This window comes from Falco peregrinus, chromosome 12 (assembly GCF_023634155.1).
Source record: "Falco peregrinus isolate bFalPer1 chromosome 12, bFalPer1.pri, whole genome shotgun sequence".
NCBI lineage: Eukaryota > Metazoa > Chordata > Aves > Falconiformes > Falconidae > Falco > Falco peregrinus.
This window is the reverse complement of record NC_073732.1, coordinates 2,779,111-2,803,524: the sequence shown is the minus strand read 5'-3', so window position 1 is coordinate 2,803,524 and position 24,414 is coordinate 2,779,111. Positions and strand designations below refer to the sequence as shown.

Sequence of the window (24,414 nt, the reverse complement as noted above, 5' to 3'; positions counted from 1 at the left end):
CCCCAAGTATTCCTCCAGCAAGCTTTCAAAAGATACCCTTTAGACCCAAAGAACCCCTTCAGAGTTCTGATACTTAGAAAACTATGTTCAAATATTACAGCAGACTAATACGAAGTTTGGAAACAAGTCTAGGAAATATCTTTTTGTTGTTGAAATTGGGCCAAATACTACCAGTATGTATGAAGTATCCCTATTATTTTAAAATATTAGACTGCTGCTTGTTTGGAAAGAAATGCAAAGTCTGTTGAAGATCTCCATACAGGGAGAAAATGCTGGGAAAGAATGGCTGAATCCCTGTCATTTCTAGGCCAGTGGCTTCCCGTGTCCATGAGTTAACTGCTTAGTGGTGTCACCTTTGGAAAGAGTGTTCCTTTAAGGTTCAGTCTGACCTGTGGTCACCTCTTGACCACTTGTTTTGAAGAGGGTGCTAATTAAAAACTTGATTGAAGAAAGCTTGTGGAATTGCCATGTCTGGACTTAAGAACAAAAAATGTTAAGAACTGTACAAATGCATAGACAAATACGGTCCTAGATGTTAAGGATATACATGTAGCCAGCCTGTATGTGGATTTTGTTTCTTAAGAAATGATTCTCTATATCTCTTCCTCTCTACAGAATCAGAATTATTTCTTTACATTCTCATGAAATGTCAGCTTCCGGCATCTCTGTCGGGACTGCAGGAATTTTACTTTTTCAAACTATTACTTTTTAGTAGCAGTCCCAGAAAATAAAATTTTTGAAGGTAGGGGGGAAAAAAAAGGTATTTTGATGCAATAATACAAAGTTCTTTCAGTGGCAGGTCAACTTAAAAAGTCAGCCTTGCCTAAAAAGTTTGCTACTTGTATCGTCCTTCAATTTTTCTAGGGCTTTTTCCTTCTGCCCCACATAAAATGCTAGCAGGGAATGAGGGAGCCCATATAATTATTGGTGTGCTCCTTCACTTGACAGTTTTATAAGAACAAATACTGCAGCTCTTGCGCCTATCAATCTCAGACATCTCTTTGGAGTCCAAGTAGGGTATTTAAAGTTTTTTGTCTGTTGCTCTTACCTCCTAAATCTCAGGAAAATGACTGAGTCCTCAGTTCATATGTAACTTCTTTCTTCTCTAAGTCAGCTTGATAGGACTTCTGGCTTAACAAAACAATGTCCGTTTAGTAGCAGTTAGTCTGTAGTGCTGCTGGCTCCCAGTCCTCTGAGTTGTAGTTGAAGCCCGTTTCTGGTGGAGTTTATAACAGAGGCTAAAAAACACTTGTTTACTGTGTGGTCCAGGCTGACAAGCATATTCATATATTCATTGCCACTTAATCACACCTAAGGCGCAGGGGAACTAGACTCTCAGTTCAGTGGTTGTTAAGTGTAAGGACCACCCAGGTATCTTGCCATTCTTTGCCGTAACTTCAGAAGTGAAGTAGTCTTTCCGTCCCTGCTCTGTGGTACCTTGAGGGCTCCTTTACACGCTTCCCTGCAGGCTGCACATCAGCTACATTTTAAGGCCACTGAATTAGTAAGTAGGTTAGGTTTTGATTTTAGGCAAAAGTTATTGCTCTTAGGCTCTTTTTGAATTCTGCAGGTAAACAGTCTCAAGCCTCTGTCTGGCTTACAAAGATGGAATTAGAAAAGAAAAACATTCAGTGAAATGAACATATAAGTTCTTTAACTTTGTTTTGTAAGCCTGTGGATCACTTTCTGGTACGGCATTCAGTGGTTTGTAATCCAGTCCACAACTGCGCCTTTTAAGCCTGTGACATACCTTCTTCCTCTTCCTCCAGTGGATGGCAGAGTGTAGAGAAGGCAGTGTTAAATACCAGTCATCAGAGCATAGCTTTGTCTTCCTGTATGTTGTGGTTATTTTTCAAAGTTCTGACTTGTGCTATTTTGTCAAAAATGTTAGCTGAATCAAGTTATTGCTTATCTAATTGTTCCTGAGAGTTTAATACTTAAAGTCTAATCCAATTCAGAGCTAGTTTCTCATTAAGAGCTTCAGTTACTCCTTTGATCCAAAATAATACAGTATTTTTTTAAAAATCAAATCTTAAACCTAACTTTCCAAGTCCTTTAACAAAAACACTAAATGATTCTTGTCACATGATAAAAATTATTTTCTGACTTCCAGCTGATGCTTCTCCAGAGTCTTAAGGTGTAAAGTCAGCTGTTTGGAGCTGTAACATGGTAGTGTACTTCTTCCCAAAGCTAAAGGCCTACCTCTAGATACATAAAGAGAACTTTATGTAGTTAATCTTCACCCTTCCCTAAGTAATTTATTAGGGATTCTGTTTAACTGTTGGTTTTTTTACTTTTTAATTGTTTTTGAGCACATTTTAAATACATATAGGATAGCTGATGAACCCATTCCATTATGTGAAATTTGAGTTCTGTGAAGCATATTGTTAGGTTGTCTGTGGAAAACTAGTAAGAATTTGTTGGGGTTTAAACTTGTTTCTAGGGATGTGAACACACCAACATAGACACCCATGAAATTTTGATTCAGTTCATTGTTAAACATAACCAAATGCCGTCAGTTAGTGGTTTTTTTTAGTTTGCCACAAAATAAAGACTGCTGCTTTGATAACTGTGTAACCTACTAATGAATGAGAAGATATCACTATTAACTGGAAGGTTCTGTTACATCCCAAAGTCTGTCAGCTAGCTTTTATATAGGCTAGTGTCTACGTTAAACAAAAGTATCTGTAAAGAAGATTTTGTTTGTAGTTTTAGATGGCAAACACTGGCAAGACTAAAACTGATGTACTGATAAGTAAGTAGAGAAATTAATATGTCTGTGATAGTGTTTGAAATGATTGAGTGTGTATTCCTTTTGAGATTTAAAAAGAAAACCTAGGCAGGATGGTTTTGCATAGCTCGCAAGTATTGTGATCAATTATTTGTTTAAATGCATGGTAGTACAAATTCGTAGATGATGCAGGATGTTGGTACTTGGTCCCATATGGAGCTTAGCAGAAGAGCACTCTAATGTATTGAATACTTTCGTACTGGGGTGCTGACTGTTGTAGGACCAGTTGCAGGGCTGCAGGGTGAAAAACCATCCTGTTGCTTTCAGCTTTTCTTGGAGTTACTCAGGTAAATGTCAGATAATGTTCTTAGTTAAAAAAATAATTTACTGTTTAAGTAGAAGATAAGCAACAAACTCCCTTCGTATGGGTATTTAGGAATAAAGAAGCTTGTGCATATATAGCAAGTACCACTTTAGTTTACCACCAAGAAAGTATGTCTGTTAGTTTGTGTCATGGAAAGCTCGGTGTCATGGCTGCAATACTGACCAGCCTGCTCTAGCTGATCCTGCTGTGAGCAATGGGTTGGACTAGGTAGCCTCCAGGGGTTCCTTCCAGCATTATCTCTTCTGTGATTCTGTAACCTGATTTAATGAAGAACTCCCTTTGCATGTCTAGTTTTTCCTTGGGGTTGTCCTTGAAGTCAGGCACTCACTCTAGAAGTTCTTTTGAGGCAGAGTAGTCTCCTGTGCAGACAGGTTGTATTGGCACTTGCCTTGAGTATTGCATTCTAAAACCATCCTTAGATAATATAAGGAAACACTCCCTTATGAGTGAGGGTATGGTTTCAATTAAAGCCTAAATCTCTTAATTTATGACTTTATATGCTGAAATTATGCATGAAAGATGAATTTGTGCAAATATGTGTTGTGCTTGGTGCACGTGGTCGTGCAAATCTTCTTAATTGCTGGCTGGTTAGGATTAAACATAGCAGTATTGAACCCAGTACTATCCCAAAATGGTTTCAGTGCTATCCCAAAATGGTTTTAGACAGAGGTTCTCTAAACCACCTTTGGAAGTGTGACTGATCCATGGACCTGATACTGAATTTTGGTAAAGAAGAAACAGCATAGCAATGGATTAGGAGTTAACTTGCATAGCTCTGACATGACTTTTTCTTTTGTACCTTGAACAGTGAAGCTATGGAACTATTTCAGAGAGCAAATTTAGTCATCAGTGTTCACTTACAGTCTAAGGCTGGGTTACTAAACAGATGTGATTAGGTTTAGCAATGACAGCAGATAATTTTTGTGAATGTTTTCTGGTTTCTAATCTTAAGGTAGCCACCAAATAGAGTTCTCTTGTTGGAAGAGTTCTGGTATTGTGAAGTGGAAAGGGCCAATGAATGGTGGAAACTGGTATGAGAAATATTTAACCTCTGTGTCTTTTGGTTTTTTCTCTGAGTGACTGATGGTAGATGATGTCTGCTGTTGAGTATTTTCTGATGGTTTATTTTCTGTTTCTTTGTTAGACTATTAATTTTAAAAAGGTAAAAAATCCTTAGGAGCTGGGGATTGTTTTTCTTGATAAAGGATAAATAATATTGCAGGGTTGCCAGTTCTGATGAATCATACAAACACAGGATTCAATACAGTAATAAAAATATGAAGAACTGTACCTTTGGAGGATCTCTAGGTTCACCACACACACTTTCCTGTGAGGAAAAGGGAGCAGTGAGTTATTTTCATGGCATGGAAGAGGGAGAAAAAACTTCATCATGGAGGATCTACCCCTTTTATGGAAAGGAGGTGGCAACTCCTTCCTGTTGAGTTTGTCTGTGCAACACCTTTTGTTAAAGAGAGAATAAAACCTGAACCATTCTTAAGCATGAGGGGATGAAGCATGCCTGCAGTCACTCCTGCAGACATGTGAAGAAAGATTTCTAATTTAAGGCCTAGAGAAAGAGCAACTCTAGAAATGTCAGTGAGGTGGCAGATACGAAGCTGGCAATATTTCTGTTTTTTGTGGTTTGGGTGATAAACTGGACTTTGATATGCCAGACAACCTGTCTTAATATGTATGATAGGTCTTCGTTTTTAACAAGAATGAACAGTGTTTGGAAATCAGCTTGGGAGGAACAACAACAAGAAAGGCATAAATAATTAAAGCTCAAAAAAACCTATGCCAGTTTTAAATATCAGATTTGGGTGTTCTAACTTTTTTCCTAGGCTTTAAGTACTTACTAGTAAAGATCTGTTGGGGTTTTTTGGTTGTTTGGTGGGGGTTTTTTGTTAGCCTAGTGGAATTGCATTTTATAGAAGGCTAGGAATCTGTTAAGTTTCCCATGGTCAGTTGATATTCTGGGGAACAAAAACGTTTTAAAACTGGAAACTAGTATTTCTGAAGAAGAGTTGGTTTGATCATTCTAACAAAGCCATAGGTCTATCAGTAATAATATATGAATTGTTTTGGCACAAGACATCTCTTAAATGCAGAAGAAAGTGCAATGTGTATCTCTCCTTCATAAGAGAGACCTGGCATGCTTAGTGATCATCTTAGCTTGTTACGTGCTTTATAAAGCAGTTTTTGGCAAGGTTGTGTCCAAAGCCAGAAAATACTAGGGTCTACTCAAGTTCGGATCTCTAGTTTGCATTCTGATGTTGGCACCTTTTTGGTTTGGTCTGTTTCAGTGGAAAACCTTTTGGATACAGAGCACAAACATGAGATGGAGTTGGGTTTTTTTGCAGGTGGGGGTTTACCCTTATAGAAGGGTTGCTGAATATGCAACATGCCAGCACCTTGTTGGCCTGATGCTACCTTCCATTTGAAACATCATCTGATGAGATAGTGACTTAAGTTCAAATGAGCCTTCAGGTTCCATGGCTGTGTTTTGAGCTTTTTGCTTTATTTTTGCTTGGCATCTTTCTTCTCTGAAGTTAGTATTTCTGGAATAATCTTGTCCTTAATCCCTCAGTGCTCAGTAGCAACTCCTTTCTTGTCTTCCTTTGTCTGAAAACTTTTGTTGGTTGAAATTCAGCTTTTGTGGCTTGCATCTCCTCTTTCTGTTGCCTTGGGTTTAGGACTGCATTATGCAAATGAAAATGCCTTCGGTTGCTCTGAGCCAGGCGGTACAGTTAAAGGTGCAGGTAAAAATCCAAGCTGATTTAACAGGTCTCTTCTCACAGAACCACCCCTCTGTGCTTCTGATCATATGCTGCTACCACTTCTGTGCAGTCACACAATCATCAGCACAAGAAGACTGCTTCAGCTCAATAATCAGAGAAAAAACTAACTTTCACAAAAAAGCATTGTTCTGTTGAGTTAAAAAAAAAAAAATGGTCAGATGAGCATAGGCATAGAAGCAAGCAAGACTGCCCTGTAGTAGTAGAGAAGTGTATGTACATCTGCACCTTGCAGTGCTGGCAGGCTCCTGTTGGTGACACTGATGAATCTCCACGGATGGAAATACTGAAAAACAAGCAAGGCAGTCAAATAATTTGATGATTGATCATCCTGCCTTGGTGCAAGGTCAGTGACTAGAGGGATTCCTTACAGCTCTGGTTCTGTGATCCTCAGTTCCCACCCAGTTAACCTCCCGACTGCAGAAGTTGTAAGGTGTTCAGATCAACTTGTACTGCATGGCCACTGCTGGTGGTGTTAATAAGAATTGTACTAGTGACCAATTATGCACACCTTTTGAAACGTTCGTTATCTCTGGCATGTTACCAGCTTTCTTTCAGGAACTCTGTATGTTTGGACGTAGTGTTCCTAGGTCTGTCACGCACATTAATGAGGTGTTTTGTCCAAGCTTCTTGGACATCCTCACGAGGGCAAGGCACAGTTGTTTCCTGATGTCTTGTTCTGTTCTTAGCTGCACTTCTCAATGGAGTTTTCTGTGTTGTGTACTCCACAGAGTAGGGATCTGTGCCCAAATGTAGTGGTTTGCACACTTAGGTGAAGGAGCTTCATCTGCGATGCTGGTATTTTTAAAGACTTCCTTTGCTCTAGAGTGGTGAAAGAGGAGGAGAGCATAACAGGCCTCCTGTGGTTGTCTTCGCTTTTTTCTTCAAAGCGAGTCAGGGCCAGTTTACATAATGATATGTGTCTTCGTGAGAAATAACCCTCACCACAAGGATTGTGTACAACTGCAGCAAGGTATTCTTCTGCCCCAGCTGTGACGTACACGTGAGGCAAGGCAAATATTTGCAGTCAGCAGAATTGTGTTAGAGCTGTTTCTGTTTAAAAGCTGGGCATCCCCCTCACTCTGAAGTGCCTTTTCTATTAGCAAAAAGGAAGTTGTCATTAGAAGTATGACTTACATTAACACCTTTTAAATTGTGTATTTTTATTAGAATTTTAAGTTTCATGTTGCAAAACATCATGTAAAGGGTAGCTTTACGATATCTCATAGTATCTGTTCCTAAGGAGCTGTAAGAATCAAATCTGAAAAAAAAAAAATCCCAAAAATGTATTCTTGACATCCTCTCCCATGTGCAGATGCTGAATGTTGGGCTGTGATAGCAAACGGAGTGGGAATGTAGCATAGCCATTTTGTATGTAGTGGAGAATTTCAAAATGTGGGTGAATGGGAGGTCAAAACCTAGCTTCATTTTTGTTTTAAGGTTGCTTAGCATCCTCAGACCTTTGTTGAAACTTTGGTTTGTCTAAATGAACAGTAGTTTTTCAGATGGTGGTTATAAGCTGATTCACTGATGCTTTAATGTGGAAAAAATACTTCCACGCAGGAATTTCTGAAAGACTGAGAATAAAGTGTGCATGTTGGTGGTTTATAAAGGTAAATGGAACGAACAGTTCAATGGTGAACTCACGAATAAGACATCAGTCTTGAGCAAAGTGGTAAGACAGTTGAAGCAAGACTGGATGAAGATCTTGCTTTATATAATGCCTGTTAACATATTTCTTGTAAAACAAAAAGCTTGTCATCTGCAAAATGGTCTTTGATGAAGGTAACTGACATAGTCCTGTAAAATATTTGAGCCTGTGTCACACTTTAAAATAATACTAAATGGAATCAGTGTAATTCACTGTGTTAAGTTCAAAGGCTTTGAGTGTTGTTAGTGTAAATGTACCTTTGTCTGGCTTCAGGAGTTGCATGTTGATCCCACATATTCTAGTATAAATGGCTACAAGGAAAGGATGAGTGTTACTGAACTGCGTGAAAGTACACCTGTTTGTAAGAAGGTGAATCAGACTGCACTGGCTCAATGCGGAGTAACAAGATTTATTTTCAAATTAAACTGATCACTAGAGAAAGGTGAGGAAAAACTTGATTGTATTCCTTATTTACTCTTACATGAAAACTGTTGTGTGCCTTCTCTTAATGCAGAAGTATTACAGTGTCTCAACTTTGGATCTAGTTAAGCAAAGAAAAGTTAGATTGGATACAAGTTGTGATGTACATAGAACAAACAGAATTAATATAAGTGAAGATGTCTAAGCATTAGAATTACTATGTAAGCTGAGGCTCCTTGTTTTGTTTCTAAAGGAAAAACTTGCTTTGCAGTTTAATTCCCTTCTGCTTGCAGCGCTGTCATACTGTAGAAGGATGTTTTTCTTTGTAATCCACATGTCAGGGAAGTGTTTGTGTTACTGTCTCCTTTACAGACATTGAAGTAGTTGGAACATTTTCAACAGTATGGTTCAAAGCTGAGTCCTACCATCACATTGCTTGACTTGGCTTTTAAAAAAAAAATTGACAGGTACCATTTGCTTTGTATGAAAATTTTCAGAACTAGTTACCTTTGCTTTGTAGTTTTGTTTTTTTAGCTTGATAGTAGAGTTAGCCCCAGGCCCTTGGATCCAACTTTTGGACATTTTGAATTAACTTGTTTCTTCCAGAAGTGAGAACGTTTAGGATACATTTCTTTGACTAACAGTCATAAAAATCCTTCATATTTTTGAGTCCTCATGTGTAAGGATCCATAAATATTTGATTTGTCACTTCAGATATTTTACAGAAATTACTCTTGTGTACTTTTAAAATGATACTTCTTGCTTGGGAAAATTATGTGGCCAGTGATTGCTTCCTGTTATGCTGTCTGAAAAGTAATGCTTAAAATGCATTAAAAGGAGCAGTTTTTAAAAAAATTGTATGTTGTCCTATCTTGTTTGATCTATTCTCATACTTTAATTTGGTTCACAGTTTGGGATTGATGCTCACTGGGACTTCTCACATGTTAAATGTAGGTCAGCCTCTATGCATGTATTAACTTTTTACTCAATACTCTGTAAGCCTATGGTAATTCATGTGCCTCAGTAGTACCTTCATCTGTATATTCATTTCCATGGTATAGTTTTCAGACCTTCTTGCAATGTATTGGAAGACAAGCATCTTCCAAGGTAGAATAAGAAATCGATCATTCCAGCAAATAGTGCATTCATCTGTTTTGCAAGAGGACTAGTAATAAATATTCAGATAAAAACTTTAATTCAATCAGGATTATTTAGTCATATACTTTGATAAAAGATATCTTAAGATTCATGGTACTATAACCCAAAGTGTTAGCCTGAGGTCTTTTTCCACATGCCTGCTGATGGGGCTTGATGAAGTGCTGAGTTTCATCTACTTTACAGATACTTTAAGAACTTTGGAGATTTTTGTGACAACTTGTAAGTGGGGTGGAATGTCAAAGAGTAAATTTATGTTATTTTTAGCTGACTCTGAGGTCTATGGTCAGACTGGATTGATGAGGTCTAAGTCATCCAAGTCTGTCTTACAGCCCACAACTCCTGATGCATCACACCCATCTCGACAATCTTCAAAAGGAAGGAAAATGTGAGCTGTTTATCTTCCTTGCTAAGCTACTGTAGTTACCATTTGTTCAGCAGCTACTTCCTTGAAAGTTTTCTGCTTTAGTAGAATGTTGTGTGGTTTTCCTAGATGAATCCCTATCAGTTCAGAATACATCATGCATACAGCTGACTTTATTTTTGGTTTCCAAGTATAGTTGTTCATGGAGTTCATGGAAGTATCTATCTGGATGGATTTATTGTCCTACCTCATTTAGATATGATTGCCTGGATACCATTACTGACATCTGACAGAGAGGCTTTAATTAGTTAATTGCTCTTAGAAGTACAGGGATGAATGGAAGAAATTGTATTCTATATAAACATTAGAGGGAAATATTTCAGGGAAGCGTTCTAGAAGCTTGGGAAAGTCCAAATATTGCATTTTAAACTACTTAGCATCAAACCTTGTATTAATGTTCATGAGGATGTTGCAAGATCTTTCTATTAGCTTGATTTCATTTCCTGTCTCATGGTAATGAGCTTTACTATGGGATTGCAGGCTTAAGAGTAAGTCAACAGGAACATTAGCACCTCTTTGCTCTTTTAGAGTATCTCTTCTGTGTTTTTGATTTCTCCTGAAGCTCTCAGGCTCTACAAAAGTGAGTTATGGCGGTTCTAGCAGAGCCTTGTCAAGTATTTCTGCAGGTTTGGTGGAGGTCAGATGACTGGCTGATAAGGGATAAGGCTGGAGATAAAGGGTCTAAGTTAAGCAGGGACATTAAAGAATGCGGACTATGAACAAGTTACCTTAGTAATATTTTTTAAACTTCCAAAATGCAAATTATTACCTTCCCTTTTATCCCCTGCATGTACATGCCATTTTCCGACTTTTTTTATCCTTTTAATATTGATAGATGGAGGGAATGTACTACAAACATCTTTGCTGAACTTATCTATGCTAGGTCCTGGAAACAACAAACCAGCCCAGGGTGTATATTTGTGTCCTTATCCCTGTTTCTTCTGACAATAGAAGGATGTGGTCTTTGTCTTTAATGTTTAACAGTAGTTTATTAGTGCATGGTTTCATCTTTATCAGTTATATGGGTTCTCCTCACTTGAAACTTTTTGTAATTTCATGGCTTGTCATTTAACTACTTAATTTTCAATGTTGCTTGGTGCCAGTTCTCTCTTTTAAAGAAAAAACCAGAAAACGTTATACTATGGGTGTCTAGCTCTGTGGAAAACCTAATCTGAAATGCAATCATGTTTTAAAGATTTAGAAAAAGGTATTACTAATATTTCAAAAACTTACTGTATGTAGAATCTGAAATGAAACTTTGATCTCCACTAATTATAAAGCTTACATAAGGAATTCTATTGTAAACATAGAAAGACTATAGAATATAGGCAGCATGTTTCATTTTCAGTCTTCAACATTAATGTAGCAGTAACATCTGTTACCAGTGCAGAGTGTTAATGGGAAAGAAAATAGCAATTATTTTCTTTGGAAGAGAACAACCTTCAGAATTTAGGGTGCTTTTTGAAAAAACAAAACAAAACAAAAAACCAAACCAAAACAAAAAAAAAAAAAGTGTTTTAGGACATGACATTGAGGTGCTGAAGCGTGTCCAAAGGGCAACAAAGCTGGTAAAGGTTCTGGAGCACAAGTGATATGGGGAGCATCTGAAGGAACTGGGGATGTTTAGTGTGGAGAAAAGGAGGCTCGGGGGGGCCTTACCCCTCCCTACAGCTGCCTGACAGGGGGCTGTATCGAGGACAAGTGGAAATGGCCTCAGGTTACACCAGGGGAGGTTTAGATTAGATATTAGGAAAAATTTCTTCCCTGAAAGGGCTGTCCAGCACTGGAACAGGCTGCCCAAGGAGGTGATGGAGTCACATCCCTGGAGGTATTTAAAAGACATGCAGATGTGGCACTTAGGTGGGCTTGGCAGTGCTGGGTTAATGGTTGGACTCAATGATCTTAAAGGTCTTTTCCAACCTAAATGATTCTATGAATATTCTGTAATTTTATGACTGAACATTTCTGGATACAAGGAACAGATTATTTCTTGAAGTCCTTAATAACCAGAGAAGCCTATTGGTGTGATCTGTGCCAGGAAGGTGCATTTCAGAGCAGGTTTGCAGGACTTGACACTGAAAATGGGAGAAAATACTCTTGCATTTCTAAATTGACATCTAGGTTATTGAAAGGTATTTAAAAAAAAAAGTGATGTTTACTGGCATTTTGTAATTAATAATTACAGCCATATTTACCAACACTTAGAGGAGTCTCCTAGTCTTCCTCAGGCATTCCCGTGTCTGTAAAGCTTGTTGAATGGCTAAGCTTGTTAGAAAATAATCAGTGAAAAGGTTAGTTTAGTTTTGATTCTTGTTGGGGGGGCTTGGTGTTCTTAAATCATCTAATCTGAGAACAGGTATCTTTCTGTAATGGTACTCCTTTAGATAATTCTGAAAGCAAGCTTAGCGTGTCTCCAGGTTAGTGGTGGTCAGTAGTAGCGTGTGAGGCCTTTCTCCCAGGAAGGGCACAGGGGCTAATGGCTGGTTGTCTTTGCCCCAGCAAAAAATCCACAACTTAAAGGATGCTGCCGAAACACTTGTCTTGGGGTATATGGTTGAGGATTCAGGGAAAACAGAGCCTTTTATTCCCTATTTGGAAGTTGTTTTATGTTGCTTGATGACATGTTTGTTTTGTATGTGCCGAGTTAAACTACATGAGTCAGTTTTATGTCCCTGCAGCATAAATAGATCCACTTAGTGTAGCACAGGCATGGGTGAGCCTGAGTACGCCCTTACAGATACCCTCACTGAAGGGTTCTAACACTTACACATTTGAAAGAGCAGACTGGGAAAGCGTAAGTGAAAACAGTAGGAATTGAGTGCCTTAAGCCTTACTAAAATTACTATATCATATACTGTATCATTTAAAACAATTGTTAAAAGTAACTTTTAATAAACTGCTTATTCCTGAAGCTAAATCATTTTGGTGGCAGACTTAGAAGTTTTTATTCTTTACTCTGTGTGTAGAGACGAAAGGTGGTACGTATGTTCTTGCTGATTTCTGTTCTTGACTTGTCTGGGGGGTTGTCAGTATGTTTTCTAAATTGCCAATTTAAAGTCAAATCTTTCAGCTTACTTTTCAAATACTGGGGGGAAAAAAGTTTGTTTTGCTGTGAAATAAAGTCATAGGGATTATAGAAGCCACATAAATGTCTCTAGCAGTGGAGTTAGAAATAGGACATGTTGAAAACTGTTCTGCAATGTTGGCTTATAAAATGTATGCGTGTGAGTTAGAAGGGTTAAGAAAAGTCAAGCCTTTGGTATTAAAATAACATCCATGCAGGTTACTGCAATAAATTAATTCATCTTCTGATCTGCTCGTGGTAATTCCTTTCAAATTATTTTCTACAATAAGGGATTTTTCTTGACAATTAGTGAATGTCAGACAGAGTAGAAGAGTAGATGAGATTGCACTTTCTGTGTAGTAGTTCAATGTCTAGAAAAAATTTAACATCTTTTCAAGGATTAATTTTAGCTGGGGTCACTCAGTGCATTTGTACATTACCAAAGAAGCTTCTGCTTACGATCTGTCCTTTCCTGATCTAGAAGGCAGAGAACAAAAACATGTCTATAAACATGTAATAGTAACGCAAGGTTATTCTGTCCCGTTTGGATTGGAAGTGGAATGCTTTTTCACTTCTGTGATGATTTTGCATAACACTGCATGTATTTTGCTGCTTTTGTAGTTTTTCAGAAACAGCACTAATCCTTACTTTGAACATAGCGCAGGTGATAATTCAAAGAATACAGTACCGGAATTTGTAGCTTTAGAAACATGTAATTTATTGCCTTAAGTATAATTTTTGTTCCTTTTCCAGAAATCGGTAATATAGGTACGGTTAATTTTTAATTTGCACAACTGATGAGTGAGATGTGTTTTTGTGGATGGAACAACTGATAATCTGAGCCTTTTTTACATACCTTGCTCTGTCAGTGTGAAAGGGGCCTACAGAAAAATGAAGAACAAAACAGCAGATCAGCTCCACTCCACTGAGCCACAGGGGCAGTCTGTGCCAGAGTGCCTCAGGACTGTTAGCTGGTCGCTGTAAGAAATGAGAAGAATCTTACAAGCTAAAGGATATCATCTATGTGATACCAAACTGGTGTAAATTAGACAGGAATAAATTCATACAATAAATTAGAAGAGGTTTCTAAACATCAGGAATAAGTGGCCTTTCAGCTAAAACAGATAAGCAGGGACAAAGGAACCTGAATGCCTTTGTCTGGTGATTTCGTAGAAGGAGTAGATTAAAGAAAACAGCAATGATTTTGGAAATCTGTGCCATTCTGAATCCGAAGGAAGTTGAAAGGAGAAAAGATGTCTATGCTTTTAGGGTTGCTTGCATCTCACATATTAATTTTGGGCCACATTTCAACTGTTTTGTTTGTCTTCAGGAAGAAATTATATTTAATCTCTTTAGTATGCGTTTGTGCTGTGGAACTTTTTTCCACTATGAGATTAGCTACATCTCAAGAAGGGTACATGCGTGCTTTGAGTGATACTAGCATACCACTGCCCTTCTGGCTGCTGTCAAACCTGCATTTAGAGCAAAGCAGTTTTCTAGCAGATTCACTATCAGAAAGTTTTTAATCCAGATAAATTGTTAGGGAATATTAGGGGATTATTTTTCTTCAAGAGCGTGGTAAATTATCTGCTGCCTGGAGTAGTCTGAATTTTATGTAATAAACATGCTACTTAGAGCTATTGAAGAGACCTTTGATCTCTTAGCATTCTTCTAGCAATGTCCTATAGTTATGTCTGTTGGCCTTTAAGTTTCAAATGTAGGGAATTCTAAGAAGCAATTACTGCCTTACATAAGCGGGAAACATTTGGAGTGTGTGTTAAAGCTACTTTTCTGTGTTACTGTCTGTTGTGGGGCTGCTTGCGGTTCCCTTAGTGGCCTTTTCCAGTCCTGTGTACCTAAATTGCATTTAGCTGCTGTGATTTTGGTTATTTTTTCCTTTGGCTTTGATTTAGGAAGTCAGCTTTTGGGGCATCTTGTTCAGGGATACATTTACCTGAGTAACTACTTCTGTCCCCTTCAGCAGTGGGGTAGATGCTGCCTCTTGGCTCCTTTTTGCTCCTAGAGAAGGCTTCAGTATATTGCGTAACTTTAGGAGAGACCTTTTCAAACCAGAGTAGTTTGTTACTGAAGTGAGAATATTTCTGGTTTAGCTCAATGAATCTAGAAAAGTGGCTGTGTATATTGCATATACAGGAAGAACCGTATCTCGGTGTCCAAGTCATCTTACCTGTTACAGTTTTCCTCAGACTTGTACGTAATGTGGGAGCCTGTGGTTAAACAGTTTTCATCTTAAGCTTATAAACCGTGTGAATCTTAAAGTGATTATTTTCTGTGCTGATGAGAGGTAGGAATCTGGTTGCTATCTGGGCTCTTTGTATGACTCAAATTTAGACTAAAAGCACTCAGTGACCTCTGCTGTGATTCAGGCGCTACCGATGTAATCTTAAATAAGTTCAAAGGTGCTCCTAGCTATCTTGATACTATAAAAAAACCAAATTGATTGAGACCCAAGGTGCACATTTGGCAAGGTGTGTTTTAGGCTTGAAGTGATCCTGTTTAGTTACACTCTCAGCTGCCTTCCTGCACATCAGACTTTTCTGGGCTTGTTTTTATGTGCATATATGATCGTTTCTCAGTGTTCAGAACTCAGATTGCTCTTAGCCCCCATGCTTGTGCTTGATGACAGAATTATTTTGCAACAGTGACCCAGAAGAAATCACTGCCAAAAATGATAACCATCACGATGGTGGTAATCATGCCCCTAGGTGTTATGGGAGATGCATGAGGTTCCCTTTCCCATTGACGTCAAACTGCAGACTCATTTCCTTTAATTGAAATTTGGGATCTTCCTGGTATCCTGAAAGACTTAATCCTGGATATCAGTGCTGTGACAGTACATTTCTAGAAAAAAGTGTGGTATCTTTTTACCATAACAGCAGGTAAAACCTGTATAGGAACACACAGTGTAAAGAGGTTCTTATGAATACAGTGTTCATCTTACTCTTTTGTTCAGTCTTCATCTTTCTATTAAGAACTTCATCTTCTTTACAGAGCAGGAATCAGACGTTTATTATTGTTGTTGTTATTATTATTATTATATGTGACTTAAAATTTCTCTTATGTCTGAATTTTCCTCTGAAAATAATTCTATTTCCAGGTTGCTGTATTTACTTCAGCAAGAAACCTCTAGCACAGAACTGAGAACAGAATGTGCAGTGGTCCTCGGAAGCCTTGCAATGGGTACAGAGAATAATGTCAAATCCCTACTAGACTGCCATATTATCCCAGCCTTACTGCAAGGTACTTTTTCCTTAATGGAACTATGTTAGTAAATGTTCCTAAAGTACTCAAATAAGCAAAGATAATGAAACTGAACAGTAGATTTTGTCTATATTTATAGGATTACTGTCACCAGATTTGAAATTTATTGAAGCTTGCCTGCGATGTCTCCGTACCATATTCATCAGTCCTGTAACTCCAGAGGATCTACTGTACGCAGTAAGTTGTAAGCAGATTATTATGTCCTTTTAAAACCTATAGAGTTGGGGGGCGTGAAAGGCCTTGTCTGCAGTAGTAATGAGGACTTGTTTGACCAACACTGTTAGCATTTCTCACCTATGTTTAAGGCATCTGGTTCATCTAACACAGCAATATTTAGTATGAGGTGGTCAACCAGGCAGCACACTGGTAAAAGAAAAAACTGGAATTTTCAGGCTTGTGTGCAATCTTAGGTAGTAAAAACTGTTTCTAAGTGGTATTTACAGATAGCATTATCACAACTATATTGGAAAAAGTTAGTTTCTGAAACTTAAAATTTTATGTCTCACTGTCCTCCCACTGCAGATGTGAGGGTGCTTGCTTAGTTTTTGCACTACATGTGGAAGAGATTCACTTCCAAAACTTCTCTGCTTTTAGTTGATATACGTGTGATTTACATTTAACTGATAGAAGGACAGAAAACGTCCTTCACCATTGCTGTAATCTTGAGTTCAGCTTGGAGCATGTGAGCAATAAGGCAGCTAGTGCTGACCTTGTTCAGGTGACTGGGCAAAGCCACTGCTGTGGAGTCCTGTCTGAAGGTAGCACTGTCTCTTGGCAGCTTAGACACAAAAGGCCTTGCCCAAACTCAGTCACTGTCTCTTACTTGGAAGGAGGGGGAAGAAGGGTCTGCAGTCTTCCCTCCTTTGTCCCAGTGTAAGGGATGAGGCAAGCTGTGGCATGAAAACTGTACCGTGCCAGCATTCTCTTTCTGCTTGGTAAAGGATAGCGTTGCACCAGTCTGCTGGCTGGAGCTCACCCAGCAGGTCCAGCTTCTGAGGGCAATTGTCACTTGCTGAGGAAGACTTAATGCTTACAGCGAAGGACACAGCTGGCCTCTCATTTCATATTTCTCTCTGTGGTTTGGGTGTCTCTGTTACCATTAGAGACAATTTCTGTGTTAAGTCCTCAACAGGTTTTCTTCATGATTTTTGTCTAGTTGTTATGTGGTGCTGTAGTGATGTCTGTTTTGTTCCCTGTTCCTTGTCTAATGTTTTCTTAAATTTTCATTCCAGAAATAGGTATGTAAACTTACGATGGACTCAGTTTTACCATACACCTTTTCTGAATTTCACCTGCTAGTTTAGTCCATCTTACGAAGTCTTTCTGCAGCTCTTTACAGCTTACCCTTGTATTTAATATGCATATATAGCCAGCCAGCTTTGTCCTCCACTGTTCACTGCCTTTTTTCCAGTTGTTTCTTTGATTGTTCAGCAAGGAGACTCAATGCAGATTGTATGTGTGACCACTGAAGGCACCTCTCCTGAGCGATCTGAGTTTCCTCTTTGTGTCTCTGTTCCTTCCTCTGACTCCACTTCATGCTCCTGGATTCCCTCAAGTCAGCCTGTAAGAGCTCATAATTGCAGGGGCATCTGCTTCCTGCTGTCAGCATCCAAAGTCAGGGCTGAAGGTGATTGTCTCCATTAACAGTCTACACCTCTTCCTAGGGATCGGTCTCAATAGAGGCTATTAATTGCTCCGTATTTGGAGGAGAGATTTGATATCTTGAAGGGAGAGGGAGTGGGAGAATATGTAGAGAAATGTGAAAACCAGTATTAGCATGTAAATTACCACTAACATTGTGGGAATGATATGCCTATGATAATGGATTTTCTGTTTCATCCTTTGCATTCTGTGCTGTGCAACAGTGATGCCAGGACTCTGCTACCCTATTCCTTGTTCAGGCAAATGTGATGTCCCTTAATGAACCATAACTACAGGAAATGATCATCTAGGGAGGGTACCCTTGTTCTTAAATTTCAACTGTAATACCCATTTTCCAATCTCCCATTCCTGTTGGACACCTGAAAGTTAAGTGTTTTGTGACTGTCCTTAAGGTCCTATTTCTGCAAATCAGCTTCTTGTTTTCTTCTTTTGTGGCCATACCCAAACCCATGCTTTGAAAAGTAATGAATGCAAATCTTTTGAAAAGAAGAGATATTTTTCCTATCTCTTGGAAGGTATAGCCACAACCCCCACTGCTGCAAGCTGTGTTTCACAAGGCAACAGTTGTTGAGAAGTTGTCTTTGTGATTAAAGAAGTAATTATGGGCCCAATCAACACTTTATGGTAGACACTCTGCTTTTGTGAGATTGAGAATAACAGGAAGAACTTAAAAGTTCTCATTTAGCCACCCTGCTCCCTCTTTGTTTCTGATCACAACAGCTCCAGGGAGACTGTCGCCATTTCCATATAGCTTCAGATCTTGAATGAATGAAAGGGCTTATTCAGCAGCCTCTTGAGTTCTGCCTTTTATCAGGTCCTATTTTAAAAGGTAAGAGATTAAGTTTGTTAATGGCTTTTCATTTTTGTTCAGCAGTTCTGGAGAAGACTTCTGAAAAGTTGATTCCTGAGTTGTATCTAAGATAGAAAATTTTTCCAGGATTTCTTTGTGGTTTGACTCTGGAGGATGCTGTCTCTGAAACGTGGGCCAAGACTATTTCCAAGACAAGAAATTATGACTTAGCTCAATGTCTCCAAGGCTGTTACAGTCACTTAGAGGTTTCAGAGGACCTATTGGTTAAGATCCAGGATACAGAAGCACTTTAAAGAGATCTGCTTAAAATATTTCTTTTTATTTGTAATAGGTTTGGGAGAGAATAAACATAAAATCCCATTTAAAAAAAAAACAACCACCAAAACCAAGCCATCCACAGTAACCTGAATATTTCTTCCAGCAGAAATGCTAGGTGTCAGAACCAACATGTGTCCCCTTGAACCTTTCCTTATAGACAGGAGCTGGATTGATAAACTGCTGGCAGATTTGAGCAATTATGTTCCATTCCAAAGACAAAATAGTTCTTACTTTGTCTATATTAGGACTCATTCTGAGAAAATGTGAAGACCCATCCATATGTATGTAGAGATGAATGAACACTGAGCTCTGAAAAAGGCCAGGCTTTCGGTGTCTGATACTGAGATCTTACGGCAGGTCTGCTGCAGAGCAGTAATCTGTGCCTGCTGTGCCAGGTAAACACATCTTGTGGAGACTGCCTTCACTGGAATGGTGCAGGATTTGATACCAAGACAGATTTAGTGACCATCCTGCAAACGGAAATGAGGAATGACGTGGGGTCCCAGGGTGAGGGATCTGTTGAGATGCAGATACATGTACAGACTTGTTTTTAAATTGTAAGATTACACTGGGAAGTGTTTTGTGTGTCTGAACTAGCCAGCTCAATGTGGCTAGGAGTGTTTTGGCTTGCTGAATAGATTCAAACACCAAGTCGAATCCAGTCTGATGGATAGCCTGTTGCTTCATCTCCTGCTATTGTATTTAAAACAAAAAGAATGGATTCAGTGGCAGAAGACCCATGAAGGCATTCTGCACATTTCCTTACAAATGTCCTCTGTTGTGATCCCATTTTCCTTCTTCAATGTGACCCAGATACAATTTTATTGAGAAATTGCTATCTGTGGCTACTATGCTGGCCTTGAAGGAAGAGGGCAGGTGGCAGGTATGTTCCCTGCTGTGAGTGAGTCTGTCCTTACGGGAAGCTTGGAGGATGAAGGCACTGCAGCAGGTTGACTTTCTTCCTGCTGTTGAGACAATGAGGAATGAAGTTTCAGAAATGTCACGTTTTCCAGCTTATGTGAGCTACTGATGTTAGGTGAAAGGCATTTCTCCTTACTGTTCTGGTTTGAGATGAAAACCTAATGTCACCTGGCGATCAGCCAGGCTTGATGAAGGGGAGGAGGAACAATCGAGGGGACAGGGCTAGCGTGACAGAACAGAATATGTTACACCGATTAATAATGAGGTGTTTAACAAGCAGTGAAACTACACTGCAGAGTGTACATGTGTTCCACCATGGCTCAGTGATATGCACTTACTAAAGGAAGAATCTAGGTCATCTTCTAATGCCTTACTCCTTTCATTCCTCCTAACTGTGATGACTGAGCCCATATAGCAAGGCTAAATGTTCTCTGATCTGAACTGTTTCCTAAAAATCAAAATTGTAAAATGATGAATTCTAACTTAGAGAGCTTGAATTTATTTGAATGAATGTAAGAATTTCAGTTCTCTGACTTGGAAAAAAGAATAATAATCCTCCGTTACAAAAATGTTTTAAGTATAGGTCTTGTAAATTTTGGGTTGATGTTAAAAAGGGATATGAAGAATGTAGGTAGGTGTTGGGATCCAAGCAGGTAAATGCAATTCTTTTAACTCTCTCGCAATATTATTTGGATGGGCAATAATTTTGTTACAATATGTGCAATGTCTAGATATTTGTCATAAGTTGCCTGGATCTAGTCTTCGTTAGCAGACAACATTTTAATGGATTTGTGATTCTCATGGGTTTAACTGCGAATTATAAGTGTAGACTCAATGTTGCTTACTAGGGTTGCTTTGTTACTTAGATACTAATATGAAAAAAGTGGAATTATGCAGCCTCATATTGACACATAATTACTATTCATATTTAGTTGGAAGTCAGTAATACCCACACATCTTTTTACTCTTTCTAGATTATTTTCTGATAAACATACCAAAATTATTGTAGAAGTTGGATATATTTTAGTAGAATCAAGGGGCAAAATTAACATAATTTTCCCACAAGCATTAAGGAAGCACTCTTGCAACTTTCCAAGTTTTTTTAACCTTTTCATACCCACAACGTACCTGATTTGATGGGACAAAATGAGAAGGCATATAAAATATATCTCCAAAGAATCACTTCTCAAACATAGCCTTTTCTAGTCCAGAATATCTAATAATACAGTTCTTCATGTATTGATAGAATTTCAGGGAACCTGTACTCCATTGATTGCCAGGATTCATTAACCCTTACATGTGCAACATCCTTGCTGGGGTCACAGTGATGCCAGAAGTACCCTGTCAGGATGTTTAGTACCAGGACATCCCCATCTCATAAATGCTAAATTAAAATGCTTTTCATCATCCAGGAATTTACCGTTGGTCCATGAGGCCATGCTGGCCAGTAAGATAATATCTTATGGAAATCATTGTGTGCCATTATGTTCCCGCTTCTGTAACTCTACAGTAGAGCTTCCAAACCGAAGCTCAGTTTCTGTCCACTTTATCTTTACCAAAACTCTCCAGTTTATCAAACTGCAGCCAAAAATACGCATGTCATCAGTGCTGTTGGAAGTTTTAGGTGAAATGTAACTGTTGCACGGCAATATCACTGGCTAGGATGTGAAATAAAAGTTTTAGTTCCTTACCTGATGTTAGGTACAGGTAGAGAGTTGTTATACGTTCATCTGTTGAATAAAAGAGTTTAACTGAGTAATTATTTTGTTCAAGGATGAAAGCAGTATATTTTTATCCATAGTTTGTGACATAAAAACAAGGATATGGGAAGATATGTTGTAGTAGAATCTGAAAGATAGCATCAGAAATCTTCGCTTCTTTAGCTTCAGGTTGATTTCCAGCAGCTCCTGATACAGAGATTGCCTTCTTGCACTTTTTGTAGATTTCAAGTGCTATCTTTGTTAGCAAAGAATAATCTAAATGCTATCATTGGGTATTTGCACTGAAATCTTGATTTTCATAAGCAATTCCACCAGGTGAAGTTTAAATATTAAACAAAATGTAAAACCTTTCAACCAGTTCAAGGGGAGGAGGGAAAGTCATAGCCTGTTACAGGACCACTTTGGAGTTGGCCGTGTTCAGTATCAGATGTGCATTGCTCCTGTGATAAAGGTGACATCACGTCAGTGAATTGCATTCCTTGCCTGACACACGCAGGTACCATAGTACCTGCCAGTATCTCTCTGTAGGCCAGACAGCTGTGCAGAGCAGGCCGTAAGAATTACCCAATGGATGCAAGGGTCAGACCTAGTTGCAAGCTAGTCACCTGTGATTTAGCAAATAAATGAGTTGCTGCTCTCTGGCTTTCTCTTTCTCCCTAAGAATCTGAATACTGACATCTATAAATTCTTATCTAAAATATCCTAGTTAGCTGAGAGAAAACCAAATTTAAGGTAAGGACAAAGTACAGTTATAAAGCAACATATAATGCAACATATAATAGTGGGTGCTTACTAACTAGAACCCTACCTATCTGGGGGAAGAGACCAAAACAGGACAAACATGTTTTCTTCCCCCCAGTTTAGGTTTTCTGCTTCCCGATACCCTGAAGTTTGCAATGTTCTATGGTTTTCTAGATCATGTAAACAGAAAAACATACGTTACCAGCATTAGGGAGCATGGTGTCTATGCTTCTTCAATAGTGGCAGTTTGATTTCTTTTTAGCTCATGGGAATCCCTTCTGGCTAAGGATTACTGACCTGGTGCAGATTTTTTCACTCGGCTCCCTCTTCATATATTTCTTTGGTTGAGAATTTTTTTACCTCTTACCTTGGGCAGAGGAGTATCTCTGTCGGTTCCATTAGACTTTAACTTTTAGATGAACATTTACATCCTTCTAGTTGCAGTGTTTGAAATAAGCCAGATGACACAGTGATTTCCTTGAAGGAGGTTTCAGGTCTGCATCTTACGTTTTGAAGCTCCTGATGTGTCTCCTTTCTCTTTCCCCTACCCTCGTGACTTCCTGATCCTTTTGTTTAAGGTTTACTTTTATCACTGATAAGCCTCTTGGCATATATATATATGTATGTAGTTTTGAGCACTGATGTGGCTTGATATCTTCAGCTGTCTAACATTTACAGAAAATTACAAGAATCTGTTTTAATGGGTCAAATGTGTTAAAACACAGAAGAATTCTGGGTATATTGTCAACTTGTTTTTCTTTAGCTCAAAGGAAGAAACACTTAGTTTTGGGTACCTGCTATTTTTTTTTGTAAGGTTGTAACATGTTTTTTTGAGGACAAGGTTGGCCTGCTTCTGTTTGGTTTCTCATGGGAGTCTGCTGCTCTGCTTGGCATACACCCAAAACTCAATACCCACTTATTTTACACAGCACCGCAGGCTTACCTCTGTCAGGGAGAGTCAAGAGACCCTTCATTACGGTTATGACCATCTCTGCTGTTACAACATACCTGTAGATTTATTTTCCACTATTGCCCTGCAGCTGAACCAGTTACTTGCAGGCCTTTGGGTTCCGAAGTTGCAAAGAAACAGAGATGTGTTTGTACATACACTATGTGTAAAGGCAGAGGAATAGCTGAAGCTACTGTTGACCAGACACGAAGAATATTGCTTAGTATAGTTTGTCCCTTGCTTTTCCTATGCACATAAGCATGCAGTGAGCATGGATATATAGCTGGTGTACCTGGAAAAACTCCAGTTTCTAGTAAGTAACTTCCCCTTAGTAGCATACTGAAATGGCAAATAAGACTGTTGCATGTTGATCCTTTCCAGTTATTGAGAAACAAGCAATAGAAACAAGTTATTTTTATTCTCAATGTGTTTCCTGGATCTGTTGTCCTGTTGTTTTCTGTTGAGAATAAGAAGACTGGATCATTGGCAGCAAAGCTTTCTAAAATTAGTTTGCTGAATTTTTTAAATTTTTATATATATTTATATATATATAAATATTGCAAAGCTTTGCCTAACCTTAAATACGTATACAAATAAGAGAGACTTATGCATGTTTATTTTGCTAATATAAAAAAGTGTGGTTGAAAATTTCCCAAGTAATTGTGAAATAAAACGTTTCATAAACTGCTTTATATCTCTGAAACAAGAGTGATTAAAACAATCAGGCTAGTGCTACTTTCATTACTGCAGGAGTAGCTGAGGAGCATGAAGTTTTTACTCTAATCAAACCTCTTCCTAGTCAGAGGGTTGCAATCCATCATTCATCCTGCAGGTGAAACAAGATTCTGAGTGACTTGTATATACGGCCAGTATAGCGTAAGTCCTTTGGGAAGGAAGACTCGTTCAGTCTTGTCATCTCCTCTGTTCAGCACTGTTTATCTTGTGGGTTTTCTTTTTTCTTTCTTTATCTCACAATGTTTCTTTTAATGTCACTGCAGTTGCAGCCACTAAAATGTGCTGGTAAAAGTAACTGAAGGCTTTAAAGTGTTGTGGTTTTATAACTTACCACAGAGCTTAAGTAACTGGATGTATTTTCTGAAGGGAACTTCAGAATAATGATTTTCTTTTGCCGATTTATTTGGAATTCTCTGTCATTAGTCTTGTGTACTAATAGCATCTATAGTGTGTGTTTGACTTAAAGACAAAGGAAATTATTACCCCACATAAATCTGTTAGAAAGTGAGTGCCACAGAATTCAAGGTGGAGTGTGCATTGTTCAGCCTGGCACCTTGTTCCTCTCCCTGCTCTTTTCTACTTAGAGCCGAAATTAATCGGTAAGTAAATCACACTTGTAGTAAGAAAATACTAAGACAATTCTTGGAGT

General features: G+C 38.5%; 1 protein-coding gene across 9 annotated transcripts in view; it reads left to right on the top strand.

Moving 5' to 3' along the window:
* ARMC8 (armadillo repeat containing 8) overlaps positions 1-24,414 on the top strand; it is an 86,842-nt gene that overhangs the window by 18,440 nt on the left and 43,988 nt on the right. For all 9 annotated transcript variants that reach the window (XR_008749338.1, XR_008749339.1, XM_055816879.1 and 6 more), the window contains 2 exons: positions 15,744-15,886; positions 15,987-16,084. Coding sequence is in view for 7 of the 9 variants with exons in the window: in XM_055816879.1 (XP_055672854.1) it covers positions 15,744-15,886; positions 15,987-16,084 (241 nt within the window). In the remaining 2 variants the exon portion in view is untranslated. The remainder of the gene's footprint in view (positions 1-15,743; positions 15,887-15,986; positions 16,085-24,414) is intronic.